Source organism: Schistocerca nitens, chromosome 1, assembly GCF_023898315.1.
Source record: "Schistocerca nitens isolate TAMUIC-IGC-003100 chromosome 1, iqSchNite1.1, whole genome shotgun sequence".
In the NCBI taxonomy this organism is placed as follows: domain Eukaryota; kingdom Metazoa; phylum Arthropoda; class Insecta; order Orthoptera; family Acrididae; genus Schistocerca; species Schistocerca nitens.
The window spans coordinates 306,515,136-306,538,810 of record NC_064614.1 but is presented as its reverse complement, the minus strand read 5'-3'; the positions used below and the strand labels follow the sequence as shown (position 1 = coordinate 306,538,810).

The 23,675-nt window shown below is 38.2% G+C and overlaps 1 protein-coding gene across 5 annotated transcripts in view; it reads right to left on the bottom strand.

The window, feature by feature from the left end:
* Positions 1-21,364, bottom strand: part of LOC126248480 (neurofilament heavy polypeptide) — an 80,290-nt gene extending 58,926 nt beyond the window's left edge. For 3 of the 5 annotated variants that reach the window (XM_049949501.1, XM_049949528.1, XM_049949537.1), the window contains exons 1-4: positions 21,198-21,363; positions 9,401-9,462; positions 6,829-7,031; positions 1,554-1,630 (exon numbers count right to left, since the gene is read on the bottom strand). In XM_049949501.1, the coding sequence (XP_049805458.1) occupies positions 1,554-1,630; positions 6,829-7,031; positions 9,401-9,426 (306 nt within the window). In that variant the 5' untranslated portion in view covers positions 9,427-9,462; positions 21,198-21,363. Of the gene's footprint in view, positions 1-1,553; positions 1,631-6,828; positions 7,032-9,400; positions 9,463-20,810; positions 20,883-20,932; positions 21,002-21,197 lie in introns of those variants that run through there. The other 2 variants (XM_049949511.1, XM_049949520.1) reach the window with 2 other exon arrangements.
* Positions 21,365-23,675: the final 2,311 nt, after the last annotated feature.

Here is a 23,675-nt window from a genome sequence, read left to right as displayed (position 1 = left end):
CAGAAGGTATGCACGTCATTTCCATCATATTTCATTTATCTTCAGAATCCACTAATTCGTTTTTATGTGCGTACAATACGCCTCCATCTGCTGATCACACACCTCAATTTCTTCCATTGATTGATTGATTGCACTTACAGTTGACGTGCGTATTAAACGATGTCTCTTTCCAGCAAACTTGTTGCAAGCTGTCCCGTTTTAATCATTTAGTAAATGTCTATATGGGCTGCAGCTTCTCAGAACAATTGTTCACTGAAATAATTTAGAAAATAAGATGCTGGATTTCTAACTTTGACAACATCTCATTGTTATATGTCTTCTTCACTGTACTGTGAAATAGATGCTTCTTCAAAACCTTCACCCGAGGAGAATGGACCAGAAGAACTTTTCCAGCAGTTTATAACATTTCTCTTTGTAGTTGGCAGCTAATTAGAATCTTGGGTGTTGTTATTGGTTAAATAATATATAAATGAAAGGTTTAGCAAAACAGCAATCACATAAGCTCTCACGGATGGCTAAATTGCACAAATAATTTGAATTTATTTTCGATTAATAATAACTCGAAGACACGGTTATATTATCACAGTAATGACAAATCATCACAGGATCATAAAAAAATCAACTGACCATCAGACATGACACAGATGTTGAAACAAATGTTGATATCAGCACTTTGTCAACAGAATTGTCTTAAAAATCAGACAGTAGGATCAACATCCACAATTGTGGATGCTCTAATGTTTCAGTTTACAACTCCGTTAATTTTCAAATAAACTAACAATTTATATTTAAGTAAGATTATATATTTAAATCAGATTTACACCACGAAAACTATCTAACCGAACTGATTTTTATAACACACAGTCCAACACATGCTTCCTGGACACCATCTTAACTAATTACAAGTTTGTCAACTGCTGGTGCCATCCGCTAACTATGGAACTAAACAGCACTGCACCCATCAGAAACCTCCAACCAAGATAGTACAGTGCTTGTTGCAGCTTCCCAGTGCTAATCACAAGGAAATAAAGCAGGCAAGAGCAGAAATGCCCAATTGTGCATGCAGGGCCTGAAAGAGTTATGAAATTTTCAGAGGATTTCTCTGAAATAGGTTCACTAATAGATTATAACTGCATTGAAGCAGTTCCTCTGCTTTTTCAGTTTCACTTTTACACATACTTTCCTTATTTTCAGTACCTAGTATTTCTAACATATCCCTTGAGACAAAATTTCAAAAGAAAGAAATAGTATTACACCACATACGAAACAAAATTAGCTGAAGGAAAGCAAGTTTTCATTTACAGTTTGTACAACACTCCTACAGTGTTAGGTCTCCGCTCTGAATCAGCATCATCCACCACTCATTAAAATTTCTACACTAACACCACAATTTTTTGCAGTGCATAATTTTTTTACATGCTTAAATTACGAACAATTTGTTACTAACCTAACAGCAGAACTAAATCATTAACCTGACAGTGACAGGGAACAGTGTTTACAGCTGGAATTCTAGAGGCAATATCTAATAAAACTGCAAGTATTCCAGTACTGACCATTCTGCTGTAACGACGATAAGAGTCATCACCCCTTCCACGACTCGAGTACCTGTCACTTCCATCTCCAACACCACCTAAGAACAAAAGCAAGGATGTTCTAAGCAGGACAAATTTAAATTATTCTTTTCCAAAGAAGTAATACAACAAATATACCAAAGAAACAACTTTTTAAAATCACAGATTCATAGAAGTAACAATTCTAAAGCTGAGCAATTTTTGTAGCATACAGGTGAGTTAAAAGCTATGTGATGACTAGATTTTCTTATTTATACACTAATAAAAACCTTTATTAAAAGACTCACCATAAGCATTACGATTTCTTTTTAAATAATACTTTATGTTAACCCTCTACTGCACTAGTTTTTTAAAGATGCCAATGTCAATAGAAAAATTTGGGTGTCGGTTCTGACAAAATACTATTTAGCAGTTTAAACACAGAAATTTTTGTTTACTTTCAATTTACTCAGCATTTTAGGTTTGTTGACCTACACCACAATACATACAATTACCAAGAGGACAATATTTTTATTTACACATACACCTAAACAACTTTATGAAATATATAAATACATGTCCCATATTTTTGCAGTGGCTTGTCTGCATAAAATCTCATTTCTGTGAGTCAACGTGCAGCAAGTTATGATGTGTGCTGCAGAGACATGGACCAAGACTAGTGTCCCAACTCTCCCCCAAAATACGAGATATGCTGCATCCTGTTTAAGATTATATAGCTCAGCTCTTCGTGTTCCAGGGGTGTATGGCACCCCTTGTGAATGTGGAAGCATGTGCATAGGTCAAACAATTCACACAATTGCGGTGTGTCATACTGAGCAGAAGTGACATATTAAACAAAGGGAATCTGAGCCTTACGAGTCGGACGTAGCTGAGTATTGCCTAGAAAACAGACACAAAGTACAGTTTGAAAACGTGAGTCTTGGCACATTTGTCAACTTTTAAGGGAATTATGTTACAGAGGAGGTAGTTGAGACTAGAATGGATGGCAACGATTTTATGAGTCCAGCAGTACACTCTTCATAGGGCATTGGGGTGGACTTTAGATATCTAACGGAAGCAAAGACAATGCTTGACACTTGTAGGGAGGTGGGAGCAGCTGTTCCAAACATAGCGCCAGTCACTTGCGCCACCTGATGTCACTCTGTCCAGCAGTGGGCCAGAACTGCTTTGAGCCATCCAAATCTCCTCCCAGGCTTGTGTCGTTTTGGCCCTCTGAGTGGTGCCAGGAGCTGTAAACTTTTCTATCTACATAGAAAACCATTCCAGCCCCAGCAGTTAATGGTTTTACTCTTGACAACAATGGTGGAGATAGCCATCAAAAGCCTGATGATTTTATTCGAACTGACAACTTTGGAAACAAAAAAGATTTTATTCAGATATAAATATGCTTTTAAGTAATAAAATGAGACATTATATGTGAAGGAAATTATTATTTTATCTGCAATTTTACATATTATTTTTAGTCACACACTAACAGTTTGATACCTCATGCAATCACTTAGCAAGGAATTTCTAAAAACAGCTATTTGTAGTGAAATATAAATGCACCTCGCATTTCACACACTTTGCTCTGACTATTCCAACGCACGATGGAATCTTTAAAATCCATTTCATATCTTTAATAGGCAAATGTTCTACACCATCCAGTTGCATGTCTCAACCGGGATAGCAGCTCGTCCCCTTTGCAGTCTCCGAGCTCTCAACAGAACTATGCCTTTCTTGCGTAACTTTTCCCACTCTTAACAGCAAACCTTTGCCTATGGCCTCCTTGAGCTCTGCACTAAGACAAGTGTGCTTCTCCAATGAATTCCACTTTATAGTACATCTTTTATGTAAAGAACCAGACTCACTGCCATCAGACAAAGAATATGAAGAACTATTCTATCGTATCTCTTTGAAAGAATTTGGAACCTATGCAAGTCTATCACAGAATACACAGGATCCACACATTCCATGAAATGATATCTGTGACAAGCAACCTTGACTAATTTCAAATTCTTGTCATGTTTTTCTACTTCAGTCCTCAGATTTACTCTACAAAATTATTGAGCACTGACAAGTCTGTTACATCACTTCACAGCAGAATACTGTATATTTATCACGATTCACTGCTTCATATGTTTCACATCATCCAGATCTCTTCATTCTCTTGTCAGAGACACACATTCCTTTAGGCAGTACGTATCTCACAGAGCCTTTTTTTCTTATTTCCATTTGCAAAGCTAAACTACAGAACTGTATGCAAAAATATATTACAATTTTTGTACTCTGATATTATATCTACAAAGTCTTGGCACAAAATTTCCACTGGCTCTTATGTCAATAAAATTTTTATTGTGACAATACCTTAAGTATGCAGTCAAAGCTGCACACCAAGCAATTCAGATCTGATGTAAAAATATTTTAAAGCACCAACCCTTTTGGTTTCTTCAGATTGTACTCTTACACTGAATAACACCCTCTGAATAGTACACTGTTCATCAAGGATTTTTTTAAATCAAAGTCTTTGCCTCTCTTCTACAATAATGTCCAACATTTCACTTCCAAGAAATGTATGAAACTACTCTTTCAGAAGGCATTTATGAGAAGGTACATGGAGTGTAACAGTCTATTTAGGAATGTGTAGTTCTTTCCAGAACTTCTTACTTGTGCAAGTAAGTTTAAACTTTTTATTCAGGTTTGGAGCATTTCATTTTTCTGCAACTACAATGACTTCATTTAACACTGCTGGCATTTCATTCTTTTTCCTCTACTTTTCCTTCGTCAACAATCTCAGCAATAACTATAATGGAAGTTCCAAGAAGAATGTTAGAGTCTGAGCCTCTCCTCCACTAAGCTACCCATAACACTTCTTTGACTGTCATCCAATTCTGTAAATTATTTTTTTCAAGAGTATTCCTAACTGGTGCATAATGTCTTCATCACAAAAGCACGAAACTGGAATTGGACACTGTATCTACAATATAATAGTAATAAACAGCATTGTTCTGATCCTACTGAAAATAGAAACAGCTACTATGATGTTCACAGCAACAAGATCACAGTGTAGCTGCACGGCAACAAACTGAAAATATTCCAGCCTGGATTGCCATTGATTAATTAACAAACAAGAACAATCTATGCTTATGTTAAGCACCAATCTACATCTACAAATATAAATATTCCCCACTGCATTTTTCTATCTGTACGTGAAGGCTAATCCCAGGAACTAAAGTGGGGATTTTAATATGGTTTTCACTATTAGATAGACCAATACATGAGGGGAAGGTTTGTGTATAAAATTACTGCCACACCAGACAAGCAGTCTGGCCATAGATACTTGGAAGCTACCCGTGCAATGCTGGGGTAGGTCAGAAGTGCTTTATGGATATAATTTCTTTAAATGTGACCTGATAGGCTCATGCATGTATTTACACACAATTCCAGCAAACATAACACACACAGCTCAGATCCATGCAGTCAAACTGCCAGGGTGTATATGCAAAAAGGAAAAAATACTAGATTTTTCCTGGATTTCTCAGTTAAAAAATAGAGATTTTCCCATGTGAAAAGACACTGTTTCCCCAGGAGCTGTAAAACATATCAATCCTTTGAATGGTAAAGGTTTTATAGATCAGCATAGACCTTGCCGGCACATGAGGAAACAAAAATCCAGCAAAAGAACAGTATATTCTGGAACAATACGTACACTGCATATTTTCATATTATGAAAGTGTAAATACAAATTCCACCACATACACAGCAAGGTGGCTTCCAAAACACTGAAATCGAGATTGTAATGCACTTTTGTCAGCCAATCATAGATTACATCATATGGTCTTGTCAGCTAATGATGCCAGTTATTCAGAGAATATCAGCATTTGCAAGATTTTTCCAGCGATCTGTTGGAAACTAAGTAGCTGCGACGTCACGTCCATCGAAAGCAGTTTGTTGTCACAAAGTATTGCATAGTCTTCATCCTAAAGCCTTTGACATTTTGCTTTCAGCAGACACTTGTTTGTGCACTGTATTTTGTTGTTGTAAATGGCTCATTTTCTTTGCGACAAATGTTTTATTTTGGTGTTATTCTCTCATTTATGTTTTATTGGGGCAGTATTATTCTGCAGCAGTGGGCTAAAGTAAAATTCTTTGTTAGACTATCAGTTCATCAATCAAAAAAATTTAACTGAAACTAAAACAATGAAAAATTTCTGCAGTTCTAAAAACTTCAGTTTTTTCCCCCAGATGAAAAATTCCCAGATTTCCCCCATTGCCCCGGAGCGTATACACCCAGTGTGTGTTGCCAAATGGCAATATTATGCTTATACGAGCAGTTTGTAACATATAGGAAAACTAAGAGCACTGACTGATCTTTATGTGTATTAGCATAGCTAGCTCATCTTAATGACAGCAAGACAGTACAGCTCCACTGTTCTGCTCACAGAAATATAAATAGACAATCCATTTGTGCCTGTGCAAAGACTAGTTGTAAAATAGTTGACGCCATTTAAAAAATCCACTATATCTACAAATAATTTCTACAATGAAACAAATATAATTATTTCTAAAATCAAACCCATATAATAATTTCTACAATTAAACAAAAACGGTATACAAAAAGAACAGCAGTGTGCCTTAACTGGAGTTACTTTGCACAGCAAGAAAGGTTGTTGTAGGGAACAATTATTCAGGGATTCCTACTTAGTTCATGAATAACTACCTTTTCTCAAACACTTTTTGCTAAACATAGATAGCTCTACTTCAACATAGTATAAATGACACCCTGTGCTGACAAATTATTGTGACGTACGCAAAAAAGTATGTTTTTGTACAGTTTTATAAGAATGTACACTGTGTTTTATATGAAGTTTGCGACACTTATTGCAGAAGTGTCTACAGCCACCAAAAGATAAATGATCGATAAAATTTTTACACAACGGATGAAGAACAACTTTCCTATTTTTGTTGGGAAAGTGTAGCTTGCAAGAAGTCAAACTTCAGACCTAAGAAGTGGGTCACATTATAAGTACTTCCGTCAAAAGCATGAGAAGTGTAACAGTTATCCAACATGCCATTGCAACTGTTTGTACACAATATGCTACACATAATATATTCTTGTGAATTGTCTAATCTGCACTCTAATACATGGAAATTAGGATTCTTGGGCTATTAACTATTTTTCTGGGAATATGAAACCAATCAACTTAAGAACACATCATTTTCAAACACCTAATGTCAATAGCCTTCAATAAAGAATTTCTGAACTTCAATAACTTACCTGAGCCATATCTACTGCGAGAATCAAAACTGGGCGAAGAATGTTCCTTGTACCAATTGAATCTTCCTCGTGATGGACCCGAAAAGCCACCTCTACCTGTACCACGTCCAGTAGAACCCCATGAACTTTCACCACCTCCACGGCCGCCACGTGATCCACCACGGCCACCAAAACCACGTCCTCTTGTCATTCCAGATGGTGCACTACCGAAAGTCCAAAAGTGCATTATTTCTGCAGCTACAGCAAACAGATAGTGGAGAAACTCAAAAAGTTATAATAAACTGAGTTCATGAACCAATACGACAAGTGAGAGCAATCATTTCATTACAAAGAGAAAAACACCAAACTGTAGTAACAAAGAAGTACCATTAACACTCAAATATGAACCATTCATTCACTGACCGACACACGTGCACACAGGTCGCAATGTAAGGGGGGAGAAGGAAGCTTGTGCTTGTCTACGTTCTGCAGAGTTGGATTATCAGAAATACAATAAGTTTCAAGAGCCCATAGCGACAAATTATGGAAGATAGAAAATTTTCCACTTGTTTGCATATCAAGGTCTTTCCTTATGAACAGTAAGACCCGCTTTTTGTCTGTTTAGCCCCACTATAACAACCACCTCTAACGTTGCATATCATCTATGGTTCACCTGTACTCTGTATCTTAATCCACACATTAATTCGCAATACTCTTTTATAATATCAACTTATTGCTGACCTTAAAGTTGCTGCTCCAAAGGTACACTAGTATCAGAAGTATCCAGACACCTGGCTGAAATTACAAATTTGTGGTGCTATACATCGGTAATTCTGGAACTGCCACCCCCGAATTGCTCTTCAACAGTGGAAAGCAAGGAGGAGATTAGAACATCAATGTAGGCCCGTGCTGTGCTGTGATAATGCCACGCAGAACAACAAGGGGTGCAAACCCCCTCCATGAAAAACAAAACCACACCATAACACCACTGCCTCTGAATTTTGTTGTTGGCACTACACACACTGGCAGATGACATTCAGCGGGCATTCGCCATACCCACACCATGCCATTGGATCGCCACATTGTGTACTGTAATTCATCACTCCACACAACATTTTTCCACAGTTCAATCATCCAATGTTTATGCTCCTTACATCAAATGAGTTCTCGTTTGGCATTTACCAGCATGACGTGTGGCTTATGAGCAGCCGCTCGACCACGATATCTTACAAAGTTTTCTCACCTCCGGCTTAACTGTCTTAGTACTTGCAGTGGATCCTGATGCAGTTTGGAATTCCTGTGTGATAGTCTGGATTGATGTCTGCCTATTACACATTATGACCCTCTTCAACTTTCAGTGGTCTGTCAGTCAGTCAACCGACTTTTACACTTTTGTGCTGTTCATGTCCCTTCATGTTTCCACTTCACTATCACATTGGGAAGAATGGACCTAGGGATGTTTAGGAGTGTGGAAATCTTACGTACAAATGTATGACCAAAGTGACACCCAATCACCTGACCACATTCGAAGTCCATGAGTTCAGCGGAGTGCCCCATACAGCTCTCTAACAATGTCTAATGGCTACTGAGGTGCTGATATGGAGGTACCTGGCAGTAGGTGGCAGCACAATGCACATAATATAAAAAACTTATGTTTTGGGGGGTGTCCGGGTACTTTTAGATCACCTAGTGTATTTCATTAACATATCCAGATTCATCACCTAGCACATGGACATTTGATACCCACAAAAATGTCCTATATACTGTCTTTAGGTCTAAATTTGTTATAAGTTCAACAACATTTTAGTTACAGTAAATTATAAAATGACCAGGAGTTTACAACACAGGTCTCTGTGTAAAGAATTTGCACTACTCAAGCAAATAATGTAGACAACCACAAAAATAACTCTTCCACTGCTCGTGGTAGATTATGTGTCAGATTCTGCAATTACTGTACATCAGGTACCTTAGTGTGATTGAAGATAGACCCACAAGGTCTAGATTTTAGTAAGAAAAGACCTCTAAGCTTCAAAATCTATTGCTATTAACATTTTACAGATGACCCAACCCCAAAAAAGTTCACTTCGTCACTTACCCAAGAATCCCTCCAGCAGGTAAACTGGTACTGTTTTGCCATCTAAAATATTTAGTGGGCCCAGTTCAAGTACAAATAGCTACTTCAGTAGAAGGGTCCAATTTCAAATCATACCAGCCAGGTCACTTTTTGTTGCTTACATGCTGAAGAATTACATTACCATCTCAAAAATTATGGAAATAAAATTGGAGGTAGCATGACAAAAGATGGGAAAGGGGAATTAGAAACAGGGTCAATAAACAGGTATATGTGGAAGAAAGCAACAAAATGTGGAGATTGACAATAAGAGAATTGTGAAATCACAGAAAGTGACTGGACTGCTCTCCACGTGGTGGTTCATGGAGGGAGAAAGGGGGAGAGAATGCAACTTACCATAACTTACCAACACTAGTTGATAAGCTGGTGTCCACTTTAAGCATTGTTACATATGAATTATAATAGCAGCTTTTTTCTGTACGTTAAATGAACTGAACAAAATTTTCAAACTGTGCCACTCACCTCTGCCTATAACTGCTGTAGCTCATCTTGGAATGGCTAGTGCAATCAAAACCGTCAATTAGCTGAAACAAAAACAGAATTTCAAATGACATAACAAGGAAATGTAACGCAAGCAAAGAGTACACACGTCTAAAAAACGAATGAGGAAAAGTGCCAAATGGCAAAGCAGGTATGGCTAGAGGAAAAAATGCAAAGTTGTAGATCTATGCATGGCAATGGAAAAGCTAGATGCCATCTACAGAAAAATTCAAAATCTTTTGGAGAAAGAAGCAGCTGTGTGAGCAGGAAGAGCTCAGATGGCAAGTTAATACCAAGATCAGAAAGGAACGCAAAGGGAGAAAGAATATATAGGAATAGTATACAAAGGAAACTTAACTATTAAGGCTGTTATATACTGTATTTACTCGAATCTAAGCCGCACCTGAAATTTGAGACTCTAAATTCTAGGGGAGAGAAAAGTTTTAGGCTGCACCTCCAAATTGAAACAAAGTTGATCCATTGTAATATGAGAGACAATTTAGGCCAAATGAATGACTATACAGCTACAGTAGTTTGGTACGAGTCTTATGCTCAGCAGTTAAGCTTTACCAGGTAGCCATTGATGTGTGTCAGGCGCTCCGTCCATATTTATACGGGTACCCTTCCTTTTCCATGTGCTTCGACTGGTTTTAATTGATTGCTTTATTTTCTTTGATCTGATAAGTGCCGTTTTCTTTGTTATAGGTGTTTACATCAACCTAAGCTGAAGGTAAGATGCATTACTGTACTGTGTATTATATATACAAACATACACAAAAATTCAAGCTTTCGCAACCAACGGTTGCTTCATCAGGAAAGAGGGAAGGAGAGGGAAAGACAAAAGGATGTGGGTTTTAAGGTAGAGGGTAAGGAGTCATTCCAGTCCCGGGAGCGGAAAGACTTACCTTAGGGGGAAAAAAGGACAGGTATATACTGGCACACACACCCATATCCGACCACACATACACAGACACAAGCAGATTGTATACCTGTCCTTTTTTCCCCCTAAGGTAAGTCTTTCCGCTCCCGGGATTGGAATGACTCCTTACCCTCTCCCTTAAAACCCACATCCTTTCATCTTTCCCTCTCCTTCTCCGTCTTTCCCGACGAAGCAACCATTGTTTGCGAAAGCTTGAATTTTGTGTGTATGTATGTGTTTGTTTGTGTATCTATCGACCTGCCAGCACTTTCGTTATATATGAGAGAGAGAGAAATCGTCTCATTAGCGAAACAATGGCAAGAGACTTATTTGTTGTTATTTACACTGCTGCTTTCTTTGATAATGATCAACAAGAACCAAATAATAGACTGCGAATGATTGAAAATGTTCTGAATGAGAGTTTAGCGAAAATTTTCTCCGTTTGAAAATCTTTGCAGGCGCCTCTTTAGCACATTACATTCTGCACAGAAATTAGAGTAATCTTAGATTTAAAAATCTAGTCAATTGCCGTGCTTCATTTCCGACTATCACTATTACCCATAAGAATAATACGAATATAAACGTGACATGATATGTATATTCTTCCCCGTTTGCTGTTGTCTCACTCTAGTTTCGTAGTTTATTAGGCAGACAGAATTTATATGAGGTAGCAGCAAACATGAAAGAATACATGGCAAAATGTTTATATTGGTACCATTCTTATGGTGAAGAGAATAGTGCATGTGATTCACAATACCTAAAAGTTCCTATTAGCAACCATCTCTTCTCGCAGGTAGGAAAAAATTCAGAACGTAGAGTTGGCCATATTGACAAACATCCCTAACAGTCTTGCCAGTCGGATTTTCGTAGTACACTGAAACGCTGCAACATTCGAAGATGAACAATACAGAGTTTGTATTTACTTTGATGGATAATGTATGAAAATGCAGTGGTCGAAATTGGGGGCGGAGAATAAAAAGCTCTTCTTCCACTTTTTTTTTTAACTTATTTACTGACGTAGAGGTTTTGGCGCCAGTATTTATCTTTGTGCCTGCAAAGCATGCCTGTGTAGCGCTACATATATTCGACAGCAGAAGGTAGTTGTGGCGGCACCTACCAACATTTTTCAGAAATTATGCTTACTTTGCACTCTATTCTAAGCCGCAGGCTTTTTTTTTTATTACAAAAACCGGAAAAAAAGTGCGGCTTGGATTTGAGTAAATACGGTAAACGTAAGAGGAAATGAAGATGAGATGGGAAAGATGTGACAACCTCAAACAGCACAGTAATACCTTTCAAGACACACTTCACACAAGACTATTTCAAAGGGTACACTCAAATTTTCTGCATACCTCTCAAATAAACTAATAGAGAACAACATCCAAAAACCTGAACTTTTTATGACAATTGTAGCTTTAAATGTTTTTTGTAACAAGTTTTGGGCTTACCGAAAGCTGCAATTCAACACTTCTGCATTGACCTGCACCCTTATTTCAGGTGTATGCAATATATTTACCCTATTGCCACCCATTACACCATATATAACAAACAGTATGTGAAATATTAGACTCCAGATATGAGACTAACAGGGAAACTGTGAGAAGCGGGTGGTTCTGGGCAGAGAGAAACCCAGTATCTGACACCATTCAGAACAAATATTTATCATAAATCAAGTAAATAGAATTCTCAACATTCAACAAAAATGAAAAACACTGGTATCACAAATTCTGCTTACCTATATAGTTCAAACGAATGCCTTGGTACAAGGAACCCACACACAACTGGTATCACGAATTTCACTTGACCTATAGAAGCTACTGTGAACCTACCATGAACCCACGCACAATTCCAAAACTTGATACCTAAATGTCACTTGATCTATACAGCAGCTAAAACAAAGCCCACAAAACAAACACACTCAAACTGTCAAATACATTATCCATACCTTCACTAAGCCTATCTGTATAAAGCAAAGTCCACAGCCCTACTAACCAAAACTCATAACTAATATCAAAAATTTAACCTAACTAATAAGGGCAAACCAATATCCAACATACCTACCAATCACAATCCAACACAATTATCAAACATTAACAAGAAAAACCCCAAAATTCATGAAACTTACATCAATTTCAATATACACAAGCAACTATTAACCCACATACCATACATTACACAACAAACAAAACAACGTATTACTTATCAACGAAATTCATCACAAATTTGAGTCTCCCTCCACACACGTACACTAAAAAATAAAATCTTCAGCAATCGGTCCAAATAACCAAGAATTTTTATCATGAACACTATATTTTTGGCCAATTTTTTGTCACACCCATAACTGAAAAAAGAAAAATCCTACAATATGAAACACACGGCATAATAATTCCAAACAAGCACTAACCCTTCACACACACTGCACAAAATCATACTAATTCACCACGAGCCAGCACAGATTCTTCACAGAAAGCTCACACACTCAAACAACAATGACAATTCACTAAGATACCTAACAAATAAGTTCAAAACAAAGATCCAACTCATAAAAGCACCACAGAACACAACAACATTCTATATACAAACAGTTCGATTCAAAAATACGCCACCATGATTGCGTACAACACAGTTGTGTCACTAGTCAAAACAAACAGGTGGAATCCCAACTTCTAATTGACTGCATCCCTTGAAAACTGGGGCATTGAATTTTATATTGGAAATCTACACCATCCAAAATACTGAATTAGTTAACCAACTCTCTCAGGTTAACTATGTCAATGTGTTGTCACACTATACCCAGGCAGGTGAAACATGTCACTTGACAGCTCACGTGTGGTTGGCTACACTGTGATTGCGAGGTTGCAATAGCTGCCACCGCACATGTCCACAACTCCGAAGTACATTTTGTAATTAAGCTACAATCAACATTTATATGTAAGTGCAACAAAGTACGTTTTTCTAACAATGGAGAGAACGACGACGGAGACAAAGTGTTTGATAGTATATTAAACCGGGAAATAACATCTGAAGTTAATGACAATATCTATGAAAAGTCGTCCAAATTGTTACAGTATAGCTGCAGCCAAAACATCGTCTAATAATGCAAATCTAAGCACACCGAATAACATGCCATCCACACACATAGAAAGAAATAAAGAACATACATAGCCCACCCGATTGCAGAGAGAAAAAAGAATTGATCTTGTATAGGCTACATTTACACTAACCAGTTTATGATGTCAATGGTGTAATTCCATACAGTTCTCCTTCACTGTCATCAGAATAGGCGCCAAAACTGTTGTCTTCGTCATCATCATTAAGAGAAATCATTAACTGTTCGTTTTCATTTATAATGCCATCTATAAGTCCTTCAGACACAAAGCCGTTTAAAGATCCTGCATGGGCCACAATCGTGATCCTCTTCCTGTTGGCTGATGACTGCTGCTATTCAGAGTATCATCTATCCAGCATTTCTCAACTGATTCTCCAGCGTTGACCCAGGTTTCGTCTAACCATACGACACTATGTCCTTTCCTACAATTTTGTGTAAGAAAATGGTACGAGCTGCAACGACATGAGCTTCTTCTAGTAACAGTTTTCGTCCATCTAACTTTTAAAAACGGAAGCCCATACTTTTTAATATCTCCAATGATGTTTTCACCCTGAGAAAAGTTCACTTTCTTTTAAAGAAATTGGAAACTTCGCTATTGTGGGGTATTCTTTCCTTTTATAGTATCCGTATATGTGCCAACCAAATGCATCGGATTGGAAAGAATCAATATCTGTAATAGGACAAGGCTGCTGCTTTTTCTTGACCGGAGTACTTAAGAACACTGTTTCTTCCACACAGGCTTTCTTCCACACTGTTTATTTCACTGTCTTAAGTCTTGAAGTAGCACCCTTTTCCTTATAACTGTTCTTTCACTGAGTCCTAGAGTTTTTGAGGTGCGCTCTAAAACTTTATCAGCAGCAATCAACGCATGTCCATGAACAGAAACAATTTTTTTTTCTTGCTCGTAAAACTCTCGTGTCCTCCGTAGTAATTCTAAAGCATGACTATTTAATGGCACTCCACTACGCAACGGATTGTCACTTGGTGAACGACATCGTTTTGGAGACATTGTGTAACAAATAAAAACTGTAGTCAAGGCGGTAACACAAAACAACAGCAGGCACTGGCGCACTAACATACAATGTTTACACAGAAGCCGGCAACGTGGCAGCATTTACGCCGGAACTGGCTTTTGTTCGGTGTTATTGGTTCAGTACACGTGGCGCCTCCCGTTCCTCACTTGTTTATTAGTTATACTACCAACTCTGCGGCGCTTGGGGAGTGTCCTTGAAGTGACATGTTTCAGTGGCCCGGGTTTAAACATTTTATTTATAAATTTTTGTATCTTTGTCGTAAAATTTAGGCTACCTGTAATTAAGGTGCTCATAAAGATGAAATATTTAATACTGGTAGCTAAGAATTTATGGAGTTACTTTTAACATCTCAAATATGAAAGGGTGCTATTGCAGTAAAGTGGATATTTCTAAAAGGATAGTACTTGCAAGAAAAGTCTCAGTACACTTGTAGAATTTCTGGAGCTGTGTAGCTGATTAACATTAGCATACACACTGCTCTTAAATCTGCGTGATTTAGCATGTCTGACCTCAGCCCACCCATCAAACTTCCTGCTGTCAACTGCAACTCAAAGCTTCAATTCTACCTGAGCATCTACAAGATCAGCTTCAATTTTCAAGATCACTTGCCCCTTCCCTATACTTGCAGAACAATAAAGCACTACTTCAATGTCAAAGACTAGCTGGTCCATTCCATTGTTACATAATTAGCATTTGTACAACAAAGAGGAATTAATATGAAAATGAAACATTATATGACAGGGTGTATAAGTGTAGAAGGAAAAAAAAAAAATACCCGGATTTCACAGTTAAAAATATACTTTCTCCAAGGTGAAAACACTTTTTCCGTGTTAAGTGACAGTATACTCTTTTCATGGAATTACCCAGCTTGCAGCTGGCTGTTTCACACCATCCAACAAGATGAACTGTTTAGGCAACACTCACATTGCCTCCCATCCTCACTACTGTGCAATCATTTCCACACTTCACCACTGTGCCAACTTTTGATAGTGTTTCCAAAAACAAAAAGGGGTAAATGTTAAACAATTGATTTTTCACAGCTTGTACAAATGCACACCTTTAATCTGGGCCTCGTTTATTGTGTCGATCTTCTGAATTTTGTTTTCAGATGGAGGACTGGTTTAACACATTCTAATTGGGCCAAAGTGGTTGCTGCAGTCCCCAAGAAGTTTTACACTTTTTCGAGTTTGTTTGGCTCCTACTTGTAAGATGCAGGAAAGCATATTACTGTGTTTCACAAATACTATCAGCCATTTCAAAACCATCATTGTCAATATAAGAACCAGAGTCTTGAAACACAACTAGGATTTGTCAGTCAAGCTGTGCCCCATCTTATGACAAACTTTTGCAGTTCAGGCCACTATGAAAGAACACTGTAACAAAAAATACACAGGAACTGATGACACAATTTGTCAAGCCACCCATGGACGCAGGCACAGCCATCTAGCAGCTGTCCGAAGTACTGGAAGAGTGAACAACTGACTACAAGCCGTGATGGCTTGGAAATAATGCATCATGAATTAATTAGGAGAGCTTCACTCAGATTCTGACTATTGCAGTAATCAGAATACAACCATAACTTCTATGTTAATGCATCTATTCACCATAGTCTATTTGGCACAAGCCTCTTCACAATAACCGCAACCTAGTCATTTGAACCAGCTTACTATACTTTAAAGAGTCCATCTACAGTTCTTATGCCCCCCACCCCAGTTCTATTACCCAACAAATAAACTCCTGTTGGATCACAATGTGCTATACATTCCTCCTCTCCCCCAATTCGGTTCGTACCACCACATTAGTTATTCGATCAACCCATTTACCATTACATACCACCACAGTGCATTTCAAAAGCTGTTCCTCTCTTGTCTGAATCGTTTATTGTCCACGTGTCACTTCTTAACAAGGCTATACTGCAGGTGAATACCTTCAGAAAGGACCAACATCCAAACATCTAAAATTTATGTTAACTAATTTTACTATTAAAATGTGGTTCTCTCACTACTGGCCTGTCTACATTTTATATCCTCTCGGCTTTGTCAGTTATTTTGCTGTCCAAATACCAAATGTCATACTATTTAAGTAGCAAGCCAATATGTTCCCTCAGCTGTTCACAATTGCTTACCAATCTTTCCTTATGCATTATAGCCTATTTCTGCATTACCCCTGTTCAATCTTTATTATAAATCCTAAGCTAATAAGTCCTGTTATTCCTGCCATTGCAATTTTCACTAAGACCCACTGATCTAATTTCAATTTATCTATTCCCTTCTTTAATTCTCTAACCTGTCTATCCGACAATAAATCTAACATTACACACACTGATCCATAGAATGACAGCTCTTTCTTTCCCGCTAACATCCTACTAAGTAATTGGGCCAACTGAAGCGCCCGATTCCACCCGTCTGCTTTGATCCGTGACTTAAGGCGGCTGCTGTTTGTGAAGTCACAACGGCACAGAGTTTAGTTTGTAATAGTGGCGTGTTTGTAAGTGTTGTTTTGATGTTATCGGTGGTGTTTTTGGTTTAGTTTGCTTTTGTGGCACGTTTATCGGTGGTGTATTGTTACAGTTGGTGGTCCTCTCTGGTGATGTTTTTATGGTTAGCGCGTTACATGGCCTATGAGATTCATTTGCGTGGTAGCATTGCACTTGTGTGGTATCGGTGGTGACCATGCTTTCAGCGGAATATTTTTCAGTGAGTTAACAATTTTGGTTTTGTTATGTCAATGTTTCTGTAGTTTTTTTAATTCATCACGTGTGAATGTTGGTAAATCGTTTTGTTTATGTCTTTGGTAGGTATGGATATGACTGACAAGGTCAACAGTTTTCGGTTGTCTGCGATAATGGAGGACAGTGCGTTGTCTCTAGCAAAATTTTTTCAGCTATTCGGCCTGTTGGCTGAAGTCGTGAAGTGTTCAGTGTGTCGTGAAGAATTGAGGCTCACTAAAGTTCTGGCGTCTCAGATCAGGGACGGCTATATGTGGAGATGTCGTAAGGGTAACAGGTCAGGGAAGTGTTTGATTCCAATTTTGATTTTCTAGGGTTTTTTTTTTTTTTTGGGTAAAATTAAGAGTGGTGGCGCAAGTTTTGAGACGTACAGTGTGGTATCGGTAGTTGCTGTTTACCTACATAGGTCAACGGAAGTGTTCATTTCCAATTTTGTTGGTTTGTTGTGCTTTTTGAGGTAGTGATGATTGTGGACTTAGTTGTATTTTTGGGTCTCAGGATTTGGTATCTATTTTCTGTTGACCTATTTAGGTCAAGGGAAGTGTTCGATTCCAGTGGATATTGTTTTTATTGGTTTTGGGAAGGTAGTGGTCATTTTATTTTATCATTTTTGTCATTTGGTTTAGTGGTGTGTGTTTACTTTTAGTTTGTCCCTACCCAAAAACCCTCAATTTCACCGCTTGTCCCATTAGTTTCATTATATTTTTGGAGGAATATGTGTTTGATGGTTTTTCGATATATTTTTGAGTTTGTTGTCATGTTTACGTAATGACGTCATAGTCGCGATATGGGAGTATTTTTGGACGCCCTTCTCTGTTAACGGAAGACTTCATAGATTTCCATAGTCACTTTATGTTCTGCATGTGCACACTGGGGTCAACCTAAGACACAAACTCTACAGAGTGGTTGAGGAACTTGTGGTCGAATCCTTCTGCTTTGAGTGTCTTGTAGGACTGAAACCTGTCTGTCATGACTTTACTACTAGGCAGTATGAAGTGCTTCATCAGACACACTAATGTGATCTTGTCTCTGGATAATACCCTGACAACAAAACACTTCCGTGACTCTCGTTCTATTCCATCGAATACCCAAATATGATCGATTTCACTCTTTGAAGGTCATCCTCTCTGGTTCTTCTTGCTATGTGAGAATCGTCCACTTAAACAACTTTACTCGGTCCACCAATCGGTACACTGTCGTTCGACACTACCACTTAACACTTCTCTGTAAAACCAGAAATAGTCCCAAGTGGTATTAACAGATAAGTAAATTTCCGATGCTGTCACTTGCAAGGTGTAGTGTCGAATCCAGCAAGATAAAAGAATTACGCTGGTCTGGATGGATAATCTGGATGAGACGAACCAAGTATTCTTCCCGATACTCGTTCGTTTTCGACACTGTCCACAATGAAACTGTAACGGTATTTCAGCATCAAAACTTTTCTTACGAAGTTGTATGCACTTCGCACCACCAGTCTGCACAGTCCCTGCTTTCCTCACCCAGTAATACTCCATATTTGCGACAAAAAGTCAATTTTCTACGCTGCATGAGCATGGAATTGCATTTTTCCATGTGAGAGAATCCGCCTAAGAAACATCAGCACCACCAGACATCCCACTCACTACCGACAGAAACCGTCTGGGTTTCCCTACCAACTCACAAGCAATTTGTGGAGGTATGTAATAACAACAACCAAGGGAAAGACTGAAAACAAAACTGAAACACAAATAATTGATCATAACGCCCACCACCAAAGTCACATGATTGATTTACAATCGCACTTTCAATATCGTTTGGAACCCGTGACTTCGATAGGCAATCATTCTTGGAAATTACCAGCGGGTGGAATCTGACGTTTCTGTTAACCCAAGTAATCCCATCCAGAGATCCAAATGGGGATCTCCAGAAACCTTTATTCCACAGTATGCAATCATTACTGCACACAGAACTGCAAGTTCTCGGAAAAATAATAGCCACAATTTCCCCTTTGTGTTCGGATGCAATGACGTGAATGCTACCAAGCTACATCAGTTGATCATACATACTTTTGCCCTTGGAGGTGGGAATGGGATATGCTCCATCCATTCCTTTTCCATTACAGTTTTAATTTATATCATTAAAACAGTAACATGTGCAAAAGTAAATCAAGGCCCCTGTCAAAGATCAAACTAATTTGTTAAATTAACTGTAGATATCCATATGGCCGTCAAATTTAACCCAAATTCTGAAGCAGCTATCTCACTGTGCATACCACAGTGTGAAGTATTTTGAAACTAGTTCACAATATATGAAGTGCAATGCATAACATAGTTTAAGTTTTTAAAAAGTTATGAATAATAATAATCCAAGCAACTTTCTACTCCTCGACAGATACAAACATGAAACTGGATTGTAAAATCGGCTATCAATTTCTCCCAGTCTGTCACCATACAGCCAATAATTTGACAAACAAGGTTTGTAAACCGAGTATAAGGGCCTTTTGCAGATCAGCCTGTGACTAGATTGAGATACTGCAGCTAGCCTCTGGAATATTAGCTGATGGAACAGACTAATCCGTACCATAGCCCCATGACATAACATTAAGTTGGAGAGCTATCATTTACACTGAATGCAAAGAAAAAGTTGTAACAGAGCTCCATAATGGCTCTCACTTGCATGTTTCATAATTTACGTATGGTGTATTGCCTATATACATAATATGGTACCAAATAGGCATTTATGAATGTACATTAATACAGCTCTTTTAAAATTAATTTCGAGTACTATCTACCTTTTAAGAAAACAGTGTTACATACTGAGCAACTGTTTCTTACAAGACAGTCATAGCGAATTAGAACCAGATGACTGTTCCCTACAGCACACATCTTGTCAATGATAAGTATTAAAAGCATAAAATATAAGGCGAAACAGATCTCTAGAGCTGGTATGCTTGCAAGATATGTAACAACGTATTTTTGCATTATCATATGTGCATACTAGTTTTTAAAACACGTAAAACTTAGCTAGGTAATCTATTTGCAGAGCTTCAATGAACTTCACATTACACAAACAGCTCAAATTCAGCGAAAACCAGGTAACAAGTACGCGTCAACTTTCATTTATTAAGAAGAAAGTTTCAGGACACATTTGCCCTGTTTTCCCACGTAGAACTTTTACCATCGATTGACATTCTACATGGAAAAATGCAGTAAGAAATCAATGAAGACTCATCAAATGTTATACCAATGAAACGAAAAAAACTAACTACTGAGTTTTTTACGACAAACATTTGGAAACATTCAAATTACAAAAGCAGTAAATCATTCATGACGGCTGGCACAATTTTTAATACAGCACTTTCATTTTAGCATCAAGGGCGTACTTAAACGTACGAAGAAAATAGACAAACCCGTAAAGCATGGCTAATGATACGACTGGTGAGAAATCTGTATCAAGGAAGAAATCAAAATGGTTGCCATTACCGCTGTCCGTTTTATATGTTGTAACTCTCATACCAATACAAACTGGAAAATAAATCGCAATATACCATAAAACATGTTTTATCATCAATCGCAATATAAATATCCACCGCTCAATTCAAAATGTTCAGCTGCAATACGTACGTTTACATAATTGAAGTCTTAAAGGTTCACTTGCTTTAACAAACATTAAAACAATTTTCTATTTCCCTTCTGCTTTTACTTCTCCTGCTTTTCTAATAATAAACATTAATTTAACCAGTCACCTTACAGCAACGCCTACTACCCGGCGCCGGGCCAGCAATCAGATTCAAAATGGCGTCAGGACCAATTTCCTATTATACATAAAATGCTATAATGAAATATCCTCCATGATTCCTTGGAAATTATAACGACTTACAATTAAAAATCAAAACAAGACAGCTAATAACAAAAGGGAAGGGCTAATATACAAAAAACTGTGGCACTTCAAACAAATCACAAAATGGCGTTTACAGGCATAAAAGCAACATCATTATCTCAACTACTCACATTTAAACCTATCTAAGTTCGGCGAAATGCGTCCAACCTCGTCTTAAACCTCCTTGACTGCAATGAAGTTTCGAAATTGTTGTAAATTAATATTTAACAAGCATTCGGCTTTACTACTATCACAACATGGACACCTCGACGCCAATAATCAAAGACGCTGTTCGTCATTACAAAATGATCAGTGATAACAGTGCAACACAGGAAACACCAACGATATTTCACTATACATCAAATTAACCATTGGTACGAAGAAAGATAATACTAAGCAATGTCGACATGAATCTTATGAATTTTAATGAAACAAAGGAATTTAGATCGACTGTGAAATTTCCAGTGCCTACACACACACTTTCAAAATTTTTCTTCGGCAAATCGATAAGTGCTGACGATTCTGATTTCACCAAAAGGCCTCCACAACACGTAACGTGACATCACAACAGTCTGCACTGCATTTCAGATGGCGACTTCTTACATTTCACTACTATAGCAAGCTTATACAGTAATCCTTTAAGCCACATTGTGTCGTATGCAGCTGAGAGATCTATAAATACTGCACCGGTCTTTTTTCTTGTTCTGAAAATCACGTTAAATATGCGTGGTTAGCGCCAGGACTTGATCGCAGCAGCTCTTCTTCGACTTGAATCCAGCTTGCTCCACGGGTATTGCTGCATCACTCCCTTTAGGAGAATTTTCTCGAGAAGTCTGTGTATCACACATAGCAGATAGATAGATCTGTAGCTCTCTACCTGGGGAAGTAATGCTACGACACTTCGCGCTTCCTCCTTTGCTCTGGTTTCTGGTCTACAGCTTTGCAGATTCCTGTGAGCCTGTATGGGCTAACAGTTTACACGTCAGCAATGTAGATGTTCGGCTAAATGACACATTGCAAACAATAACTGGAACAGTGAGACCTACACCAACACCATGGGGCTCTGTGCTGGCAAACACTGAACCTCCCTTCTTTCACAGACAACAAGCAGTCCAAAGAGAAATGCAAAAAATTGCTGCTGACACCACACTCCCAATACACGCTGATCTGCATGGCCCGACACGATTAAAGTCAAGAAATCCCTTCTGGACTCACTCCTCAAGCAATCAGGACACCATAGCAAAATGGAAACATGTATGACAACAGGCAAATGTTAACTATAGACATCTCATTAAGAACTCGGCTCATCATGTTCCTGGCCTCAATGTCCCTCGAAGAACCTGTATGGTACTAAACACAATGTACTGGCTTGGAAGAAAATCCTAAGAAATTTTGCTCTTATGTCAAAGCAGTAGGTGGAACAAAACAAAATGTCCAGACACTCTGTGACAAAAATGGTATTGAAATAAAGAATGATAGACAAAAGGCCGAAATACTAAATGTCTTCTCACAAAGCTGTTTCACAGAGGAAGACTGCACTGAAGTTCCTTCTCGAGATTGTCGCACAGATGACAAAATGGCAGATATCTAAACAGATGACAGAGGGATAGAAAAACAATTAAAATCGCTCAAAAGATGAAAGGGATACCCGTTCGATTTTACTCAGAGTACGCGAAGGAACTTGCCCCCCTTCTTCCAGCGGTGTACCGTAGGTATCCAGAAGAGCATAGCATTCCAAGAGATTGGAAAAGGGCACAGGTCATCACCGTTTTTAAGAAGGGACGTCGAACAGATGTGCAGAATTATAGACCTATATCTCTAACGTCGATCAGTTTTAGAATTTTGGAACACATATTATGTTCGAGTATAATGACTTTTCTGGAGACTAGAAATCTATTCTGTAGGAATCAGCATGGGTTTCCAAAAGGACGATCGTGTGAAACCCAGCTCGCGCTATTCGTCCACGAGACTCAGAGGGCCATAGACACAGGTTCCCAGGAAGATGCTGTGTTTCTTGACTTCCGCAAGGCGTTCGATACAGTTCCCCACAGCCGTTTAATGAACAAAGTAAGAGCATATAGACTATCAGACCAATTGTGTGATTGGATTAAGGAGTTCCTAGATAACAGAAACCAACATGTCATTCTCAATGGAGAGAAGTGTTCCGAAGTAGAGTGATTTCAGGTGTGCCGCAGGGGAGTGTTGTAGGACCGTTGCTATTCACAATATACATAAATGACCTTGTGGATAACATTGGAAGTTCACTGAGGCTTTTTGCGGATGATGCTGTGGTATATCGAGAGGTTGTAACAATGGAAAATTGTACTGCAATGCAGGAGGATCTGCAACGAATTGACGCATGGTGCAGGGAATAGCAATCTCAATGTAGACAAGTGTTATGTTCTGCTAATACATAGAAAGATCCTTTATCATTTGCCTACAGTATAGCAGGCCAGTAACTGGAAGCAATTAATTCCATAAATTATCTGGGAGTAGGCATTAGGAGTGATTTAAAATGGAATGACCATATAAAATTAATCGTCGATAAAGCAGATGCCAGACTGTGATTCATTGGCAGAATCCTAAGGAAATGCAGTACGAAAATAAAG